This window comes from Pristiophorus japonicus, chromosome 12, assembly GCF_044704955.1.
Source record: "Pristiophorus japonicus isolate sPriJap1 chromosome 12, sPriJap1.hap1, whole genome shotgun sequence".
Classification (NCBI taxonomy): Eukaryota; Metazoa; Chordata; class Chondrichthyes; family Pristiophoridae; genus Pristiophorus; species Pristiophorus japonicus.
Window position 1 is genome coordinate 97,256,431 of NC_091988.1, and position 10,551 is coordinate 97,266,981.

Genomic DNA, 10,551 nt, shown 5'->3' on the forward strand with positions numbered 1-10,551 from the left:
TAAATTAAGCTCATCCAAAACTCTGCTGCCCGTATTGTAACTCTCACCAAGTCCCGTTTACCCATCACCCCTGAGCTCACTGAGCTACATTTGGCTCCCAGTCTGACAATGCCTCGATTTTAAAATTCTTATCATGGTTTTCAAATCCTTTCATGGTCTCATCCCTCCCTCTCTCTGTAATCTCGGAGGAGTTCGGGCAGTCCAGGGAGCGTCGAGAGGCCTATAAAGTCCCGGCCACTGCAGCTGCAGCAAGGATAGAAGGCAAAAAAGAAGTGGAAAGAAATCGAAAGGTGACGTTACAGCCAAGGGGGTAAATGATTGGCTGGTGATTGGTGAATAGTTTTTCTTTTTCTTTTCTATATCAGTAAGTAACCTTTAGCATTGTTGTTGCCAATTTAAGTGTATCTTAAGGGTTAAGACATGGTAGGACAGCTTGGACACGTGTTATGCTCCTCCTGTACTATGTGGGAAGTCAGGGACGCTTCCGGTGTCCCTGACGACTACGTGTGCGGGAAGTGCTTCTGCCTCCAGCTCCTGACGGACCGCATTGCAGCACTGGAGCTGCGGGTGGATTCACTCTGGACCATGCACGATGCTGAGAAGGACGTGAATAGCACTTTTAGCGAGTTGGTCTCACCGCAGCTAAAGGGTACACAGCCAGATAGTAAATGGGTGACCAACAGGAAGAGCAGTGCAAGGAAGGTAGTGCAGGGGTTCCCTGCGGTCATCCCCTGCAAAACAGATACACCGCTTTGGGTACTGTTGAGGGGCATGACTCATCAGGGGAGGGCAGCAGAAGCCAAGTTCATGGCACCATGGGTGGCTCTGCTGCACAGGAGGACAGGGAAAAGAGTGGGAGAGCTATAGTGATATGGGATTCGATTGTAAGGGGAATAGATAGTCGTTTCTGCGGCTGCAACCGAGACTCTAGGATGGTATGTTGCCTCCCTGGTGCAAGGGTCAAGGATGTCTCGGAACGGGTGCAGGACATTCTGAAAAGGGAGGGTGCACATAGGTACCAACGATATAGGTAAAAAACGGGATGAGGTCCTACGAGACGAATTTAGGGAGCTAGGAGCTAAATTAAAAAGTAGGATTTCAAAAGTAGTAATCTCAGGATTGCTACCAGTGCCACGTGCTAGTCAGAGTAGGAATCGCAGGATAGCCCAGATGGATACGTGGCTGGAGGAGTGGTGCAAAAGGGAGGGATTCAAATTCCTGGAACATTGGAACCGGTTCTGGGGGAGGTGGGACCAGTACAAACCGGACGGTCTGCACTTGGGCAAGACCGGAACCAATGTCCAAGGGGGAGTGTCTGCTAGTGCTGTTGGGGAGGAGTTAAACTAACATGGCAGGGGGATGGGAACCTATGCAGGGAGACAGAGGGAAATAAAATGGAGGCAGAAGCTAAAGATAGAAAGGAGAATAGTAAAAGTAGAGGGCAGAGAAACCCAAGGCAAAAAACAAAAAGGACCATAGTACAGCAAAATTCTAAAAGTGCAAAGTGTGTGAAAAAAACAAGCCTCAAGGCTCTGTGCCTCAATGCGAAGAGCATTCGGAATAAGGTGGACGAATTAACTGCGCAGACAGCAGTTAACGGATATGATGTAATTGGCATCACGGAGACATGGCTCCAGGGTGACCAAGGCTGGGAACTCAACATCCAGGAGTATTCAACATTTAGGAAGGATAGGCAGAGAGGAAAAGGAGGCGGGGTGGCATTGCTGGTACAAGAGGAAATGAATACAATAGTATGGAAGGACATTAGCTTGGATGATGTGGAATCTGTATGGGTGGAGCTGCGGAATACCAAAGGGCAGAAAACGCTAGTGGGAGTTGTGTACAGACCACCAAACAGTAGTAGTTGGGGACAGCATCAAACAAGATATAAGGGATGTGTACAATAAAGGTACAGCAGTTATCATGGGCTACTTTAATCTACATATTGATTGGGCTAACCAAACTGGTAGCAATGGAGGAGGATTTCCTGGAGTGTATTAGGGATGGTTTTCTCGACCAATATGTCGAGAAACCAACTAAGGAGCTGGCCATCCTAGACTGGGTGATGTGCAATGAGAAGGGACTATTTAGCAATCTTGTTGTGCGAGGCCCCTTGGGGAAAAGTGACCATAATATGGTAGAATTCTTTATTAAGATGGAGAGTGACACAATTAATTCGGAAACTAGGGTCCTGAACTTAAGGAAAGGTAACTTCGATGGTATGAGGCGTGAATTGGCTAGAATAGACTGGCAAAGGATAGTTAAAGGATTGACGGTGAATAAGCAATGGCAAACATTTAAAGATCACATGGATGAACTTCAGCAATTGTACATCCCTGGCTGGAGTAAAAATAAAAATGGGGAAGGTGGCTCAACCGTGGCTAACAAGGGAAATTAAGGATAGTGTTAAAACCAAGGAAGAGGCATATAAATTGGCTAGAAAAAGTAACAAACCTGAGGACTGGAAGAAATTTAGAATTCAACAGAGGAGGACTAAGGGTTTAATTCAGAGGGAGAAAATAGAGTATTGAGAGGAAGCTTGCAGGGAACGTAAAAACTGACTGCAAAAGCTTCTATAAATATGTGAAGGGAAAAAGATTAGTGAAGACAAATGTAGGTCCCTTGCAGTCGGATTCAGGTGAATTTATAATGGGGAGCAAAGAAATGGCAGACCAATTGAACAAATACTTCAGTTCTGTCTTCACGAAGGAAGACACAAATAACCTCCCGAATGTACTAGGGGACAGTGGGTCTAGTGAGAAGGAGGAACTGAAGGATATCCTTAATATGCGGGAAATGGTGTTAGGGAAATTGATGGGATTGAAGGCTGATAAATTCCCGGGGCCTGATAGTCTGCATCCCAGAGTACTTAAGGAAGTGGCCCTAGAAATAGTGGATGCATTGGTGAGCATTTTCCAATAGTCTATCGACTCTGGATCAGTTCCAATGGACTGGAGGGTAGCTAATGTAACACCACTTTTGAAAAAAGGTGGGAGAGAGAAAACGGGTAATTATAGACCGGTTAGTCTGACATCAGTAGTGGGGAAAATGTAGGAATCAATCATTATGGATGAAATAGTAGCACATTTGGAAAGCAGTGACAGGATCGGTCCAAGTCAGCATGGATTTATGAAGGGGAAATCATGCTTGATGAATCGTCTGGAATTTTTTGAGGATGTAACTAGCAGAATGGACAAGGGAGAACCAGTGGATGTGGTGTATTTGGACTTTCAAAAGTCTTTTGACAAGGTCCCGCACAAGAGATTGGTGTGCAAAATCAAAGCGCATGGTATTGGGGGTAATGTACTGACGTGGATAGAGAACTGGTTGGCAAACATGAAGCAGAGAGTCGGGATAAACGGGCCCTTTTCAGAATGGCAGGCAGTAACTAGTAGAGTGCCGCAGGGCTCAGTGCTGGGACCCCAGCTCTTTACAATATACATTAATGATTTGGATGAAGGAATTGAGTGTAAATCTCCAAGTTTGCAGATGACACTAAACTGGGTGGCGGTGTGAGCTGTGAGGGGGACGCTAAGAGGCTGCAGGGTGACTTCAACAGGTTAGGTGAGTGGGTAAACATGTGGCAGATGCAGTATAATGTGGATAAATATGAGGTTATTCATTTTGGGGCAAAAACATGAAGGCAGAATATTATCTGAATGGTGGCAGATTAAGAAGAGGTGAGGTGCAACAAGACCTGGGTGTCATGGTTCATCAGTCATTGAAAGTTGGCATGCAGGTACAGCAGGCGGTGAAGACAAATGGTATGTTGGCCTTCATTGCTAGGGGATTTGAGTATCGGAGCAGGGAGGTCTTACTGCAGTTGTACAGGGCCTTAGTGAGGCCTCACCTGGAATATTGTGTTCAGTTTTGGTCTCCTAATCTGAGGAAGGAAGTTCTTGCTATTGAGGGAGTGCAGTGAAGTTTCACCAGACTAATTCCAGGGATGGCTGGACTGTCATATGAGGAGAGACTGGATCAACTGGGCCTTTATTCACTGGAGTTTAGAAGGATGAGAGGGGATCTCATAGAAACGTATAAGATTCTGATGGGACTGGACAGGTTAGATGCGGGCAGAATGTTCCCGATGTTGGTGAAGTCCAGAACCAGGGGACACAGTCTTAGGATAAGGGGTAGGCCATTTAGGACTGAGATGAGGAGAGACTTCTTCACTCAGAGAGTTGTTAACCTGTGGAATTCTCTGCCGCAGAGAGTTGTTGATGCCAGTTCATTGGATATATTCAAGAGGGAGTTAGATATGGCCCTTACGGCTAAGGGGTTCAAGGGATATGGAGAGAAAGCAGGAAAGGGATACTGAGGGAATGATCAGCCATGATCTTATTGAATGACGGTGCAGGCTCGAAGGGCCGAATGGCCTACTCCTGCACCTATTTTCTATGTTTCTATCTCCTCAAGCTCCACAACCCACCGAAATCTCTGCCCTCCTCCAATTCTGACCTCTTGCGCATCCCCAATTTTAATCTCTTCACCATTGGCAGCCATGCCTACAGTGGCCTAAGCCCCAAGCTCCCTCCCTAAACTTCACTGCCTCTCTACCACTACATCCTCCTTTAAGACTCTCCTTAAAACCTACCTCTTTACCAACCTTTTGGTCACATATCTAATATCTCCTTATGTGGCTCAGTGTCAAATTTTTTCTGATAAAGCTCCTATGAAGCGCCTTGGGACGTTTTACTTCGTTAAGGGTGCTTATATAAACAACAACAATGTGTATTTATATAGCGCCTTTAACGTACTAAAACGTCCCAAGACACTTCACAGCAGTGTTAAAAGACAAAACAGTAAATTTGACACCGATCCACATAAGAAGAAATTTATTTTTTATGTCGCAACTTTCACAACCTCAGGAGGCACCAACGCACTTTTCAACCACTTAAGTACATTTGAAATGTAGTGAATGTTGCAATGTGGGAAACGCAAGTCAATTTGTGCACAGCAAGATCCCACAGACAGCAATGAGATGATGACAAGATCATCTGTTTTGTTTTTAGTGATGTTGGTTGAGGGATAAATACTTTACAGGACACTGGGGCGAACTCCGTGTCTCTACTTCGATACTTTTTCAAAGGGGTGACAACATCCAGATGCAAGTTGTTGCTGAGTCTCCGTATATTTCCATTTCCTCCTCTCTCTCAGTCTCATTCCAACTCTTTTTCTATCATTCCTTTTCTTTTCTCCTGTGCTATTGCCATTTGAGTCATTTACATTGCTCCTTTTCGTGTCTTCGATCGAGTGGAATCATTCCTGTCCCTGGGCCGTGGACTGAGCCGCCGCAGCGGCCGCTCGTATCGATCAGCTGCAGCTCCTTTGTCTCATTCTCTATAAATAGACAGCCTGTTAAATAGACTGAAGCATTTACTGCCTTGCAGCTTAATGACAATCACTCCATGCCAACATATCTGTCTCATAAAGCCCGACAGTCTTCATTTAGCGACTCGATTAATAGGTACTTAAGCAAATTTTGAAGGTCAGAGGAATAAAGTGCAACAGCTGGACTGATGAGAAACGGAAATCAACCCTTACAGCTTCAATTATCCCCAGTGCTCCACCCATTGGCACCAACAATACACAAACTCCTCGCGGGAGTGCCAATGGAGAATAATCCCCTGCAGCAAAAGGAAATGTTCATTTGATGAGAAACAAGACCATTAGAGAACTCGGCTTGTGTTTGGTGTCTGGTCCAAAATAAAATTGATATTGGTTCACAGCATCTATGCTCTAAGGTCATGTACCAAGTGTCATATAACCCGTACCTCATACACCCTCTCACATACCCTCTATACACCCAGTGTAATATAACCCATACCTCATACACCCCCTCACATATCCTCTATACACCCAGTGTAATATAACCTATACCTCATACACCCCCTCACATACCCTCTATACACCCAGTGTAATATAACCCATACCTCATACACCCCCTCACATACCCTCTATACACCCAGTGTAATATAACCCATACCTCATACACCTCCTCACATACCCTCTATACACCCAGTGTAATATAACCCACACCTCATACACACCCTCACATACCCTCTATACACCAAGTGTCAATAAACCCATATCTCATACACCCCCTCACATACCCTCTATATATCCGGTGTCATATAACCCATACCTCATACACCCCCTCACATACCCTCTATATACCCAGTGTAATATAACCCATACCTCATACATCCCCTTACATACCCTCTATATACCCAGTGTAATATAACCCATATCTCATACACCCCCTCACATACCCTCTATACACCCAGTGTAATATAACCCATACCTCATACATCCCCTTACATACCCTCTATACACCCAGTGTAATATAACCCATACCTCATACATCCCCTTACATACCCTCTATATACCCAGTGTAATATAACCGTATCTCATACACCACCTCACATACCCTCTATACACCCAGTGTAATATAACCCGTACCTCATCCATTCTCTGTATGACTCATTAACACCTATTAAAGAATGAACACTGGTTCTTTTTACTCTGTTTGCGAATAACTGTAATAACCGACAGGTACCACCAGAGGCAGTGACTTTCCATCAGGCACCTCATTCACATGATTTCTGCAGTGTGTTGGGGCTCACAGTGTTGTGGAACCCACTTTGTTTTCACTACGGCAGAACACAGGCAGCAAAGCAAGGGCAACATCCCAACTCTCATGGTCTGACCACAGACCTTCCCTGTGATCAAGGGAGAGTCTGTGCAGGGTAGTAACACCTCCAGCCCCCAGCCAGAAACACGACAGCCACTCACCACTCCTGGAGGCACTTAATTCTACCAATCTGCTTCCAGTAGAGGACCTCGATGTGGCCTTCTCCCCTCTCACTTCCCAGCACTACCCTCCCCTCAATGACCAAGTATTACTTCTCTTCTTAGGCAGTCCCCTGGAGTCGAGGATGACTTGCTTCCACACTTATATGAGTTCTAAGGTGACTGATGAGACTAATGTGGGATCTACAGTCTCTGTCGCAGGTGGGGCAGACGGTGGTTGGAGGGACGGGTGTATGCTCCTTCCGTTTTTTGTGCTTGGCTTCGTGTGCTCCTGGCGAAGTGTTCAGTGCCTCCTCGGATGCTCCCCCTCCACTTTGAGCAGCCTTGGATCAAGGATTCCCAAGAGTCAGTGGGGATGTTGCATTTTTTCAAGGCGGCTCTAAAGGTATCCTTGAAGCATTTTCTCTGCCCTCCTGGGGCTCACCTGCTATGACGTAGTTCGGAGTAGAGTGCTTGTTTCGGGAGTCTAGTATCGGGCATGCAGACAATGTGGCCAACCCACCAGAGCTGGTTGAGCATGGTCAAATCCTCGATGCTGGGGATGTTGGCCTGAGAGAGAAAGTTGACGTTGGTGCGCCTATCCTGCCAATGGATTTGCAGGATTTTGCGAAGGCAGCGTTGGTGGTACTTCTCCAGTGATTTGAGTCGCCTAATGTACATAGTCCATGTCTCTGAAGCATATAGGAGGTTGGGTATCACTACTGCTCTGTAGACCATGAGCCTGCTGCCAGGTTTGAGATCCTGGTCTTAGAACACTCTTTTCGTCGGGCGGCCGAAGGCTGCACTGGCGCACTGAAGGTGATGTTGGACTTCGGCATCGATGTCTGCCCTTGCTGATAGTAGACTCCCAAGGTATGGGAAATGGTCCAAGTATTAACAGAGCTGATGAATCCCACATAAAAGCAGAGTCTGCATTAGCAAGTCGGGATGTTAATATTAATGGCTGTAGGTTGCTTCAGGACAGCTGCACATGTCTGTCGTCTGCGGATTTTAACTCCAAATAGTTTCTGCTCCCTTCAACCAGGGGCTATTTGCACTGAAGATAGTATCTCCCAGCAGGTCAGCCCAACCGCTGAATCCCAGTAACTTGACTTTCAGCTTACAACTGGCTGTGTAAAACCTGGACATCTCCTCCATTGGTATTTTCTATCTCCCCCTCCACGCCACCCTTTTCTCCCCATTGGCAATATCCTCACCCTCTGGTAAAACATCCTGAGACATTCTTCTGCATGAAGGGTGCAGTGAAATGCAGGTTATTGTGGTTGGCCAGAGTCTATGATCTGGTCTGCTGCAGGTCACAGATATAAGGAGCTGAATGAATTTCATTATCTTGTATTTTTTATACAGGAAAAGCTGCTATAAAATGTGCATTGATGATTACATAGGATATATGGCACAGAAACAGGCCATTCAGCCCAATCAGTCCGGTATTTATGCTCCACTCGAGCCTCCTCCTGCCTTTCCTCATCTTAATCTATCTTCCCTACTTTTCAATTCTATTCCTCTAGAAATAAACCCTAGTGCTTGGTTTGCTTTTTTTATGGCCTTGCTAACCTGTGTCACAACTTTCAGTGATTTGTGTATTTGTACTCCGAGATCTCTTTGTTCCTCTACCCCACCTAGAATTGCACCCTCCAAGTAATAAGTGACCTCCCTATTCTTCCTACCAAAATGTAATACCTCACATTTATCTGTGAGGTATTATATGCCAATTATATGCCCATTCTGCAAGTTTATTAATGTCCTCCTGTAATTTGTTGCAGTCCTCCTCAGTATTGACTATCCCCCCAATTTTGTGTCATCCACAAATTTAGAAATTGTGTTTCCAAAGCCTAAATCGTTAATATAATTTGTGAACAGTGGTCCCAGTACTGATCCTTGTGGAACACCACTACCCACCTTCTGCCACTGTGAATAGCTACCCTTTATCCCTACTCTCTGCTTCCTGTCTCAAAGCCAGCTAGCTATCCATTCTGCTACTTGTCCCTGACTCCGCATTCTCTGACCTTGTTCATCATTCTATTATGGGGTACCGTATCGAGGTCTTTTGAAAATCTAGGTGAATTACATCTACTGCATTACCCTTGTTCATCATTCTATTATGGGGTACCTTATCGAGGTCTTTTGAAAATCTAGGTGAATTACATCTACTGCATTACCCTTGTCTACTCTCTCTGTTACCTCTTCAAAAAATTCAATGAGGTTGGTCAAGCAAGGCTTTCCCTTTTAAAATCCATGCTGACTATTCGTTATTATATTTTTGGTTTCTAGATGTTATTCTATTTTCTCCTTTAGATGGGATTCCATTATTTTTCCTACCACCAATGTTAAATTGACTGGTCCATAATTCTCTGGACATGTTCTATCTCCCTTCTTAAATAAAGGTATTATGTTAGCTATCTGCCAGTCCTCTGGCAGATCTTTTTCTAATACATTACTAAAGATGTGTAGTAAGGCCTCTGATGTCGATGTATATTTGGTATCAATCTTGGCCGACCGTTTCTCCTTTTACCTCAGGTGCAGATTCATTCAGTGACAACAGCTCGGTGACTTATGAGGCCTACACAGAGAGCAGGGAACCATCATTAGCAATGTCATTCATTCCCGGCCTAACCTACAGGGAGCCCGAGGACAGTGACAACAAGAGCGACCGAAGCGAGTCAGTGGCAAGCGGATCATCCTTTGAGGAACTCGACCTAGAAGTGCACGATAATGGGGAACGGCCCAGGGTCACTCAGCAGGGCTCCAAGGCAAGGAAGGATCATCTGACAGATACAAAAAAATCTTTGGATATCAGGAGAATAGAGGAAGAATAAAAATAAAGGGAATATGTAATGATCCAGTTGGGACCTCGCATACAATTTGGCCTGGTATATTTCCTGTGTCCATTGGCTACTGAAGGCTTGCTGCAACTCCAGAAAAATGTAGTAGTTAACCAATCAAATAGCTTGAAGTTATGGTTTGAAGATGGGAGCTTGTATCAGTGTGTATACAATGCTGTATTCACAAACTTGAGCAATATTAATCATTTTTTAAAATAAATTCAAATAATTTGGTTTTAACAATTATAGATGAGTTCTATATTTCGATATTTCCTCTTGCACTTCACCAACAGTTCCACTTCATTTTTTCCCGAAAGGTTTCCTGACTTTTTTCACTTGTCCACAAGAGGCGCTGTCACATTCTGCTGAACCACTGGTTTGGCCTGTATGAATGTCATGGTCTGGAGGTTTGGGAAGGGCCTGTGTCACCTTTTAGAATGTCATGGGTTTGAACCATACTAATCAACATTATAAATGGCTTATGTACCTCTGGGAGTTAACCATTCGTTGAGCTGAATCTAGCATTTATAGTAATAGTCTAATGTGAGTTAAAACAAAGTCCCCTCCAGACCAAATATTACAACCATACAAACAGTGACAGAGAAGAATTGACCCTCTGGTCCACCCAGCCTGTCCCAGATAACTGTTATACAATATGTACACTCTTCGCCCCACCCAAAACCATGTGATTCTGGGAGAGGCAAAAACCCCGACCAAAACCTCAGGCCAAGTTGGGGGTGGGGGGGGGATATCTGGAAAATTCCTCTTCGATCACCCTTAGATGATGAAAACCAGTCCGGGAGATCACTGTGGCCCAGATAATTCCTTGCAATATCTACCTTCTGTATGTAATGAACTCCACCCCAGCCAGAAACGGGTCCAACTCTTGCTTGAAGGAATTCAGCGAATTGGTGTC

General features: G+C 44.9%; 1 protein-coding gene across 1 annotated transcript in view; it reads left to right on the forward strand.

Annotated features, from left to right (window-relative positions):
• Nucleotides 1-9,823, forward strand: part of LOC139277385 (testis-expressed protein 264 homolog) — a 488,096-nt gene extending 478,273 nt beyond the window's left edge. The window contains exon 4 of the mRNA XM_070895777.1: nucleotides 9,331-9,823. Within this exon, the coding sequence (XP_070751878.1) occupies nucleotides 9,331-9,629 (299 nt within the window). The 3' untranslated portion in view covers nucleotides 9,630-9,823. The remainder of the gene's footprint in view (nucleotides 1-9,330) is intronic.
• The last annotated feature ends 728 nt before the right edge of the window (nucleotides 9,824-10,551 follow it).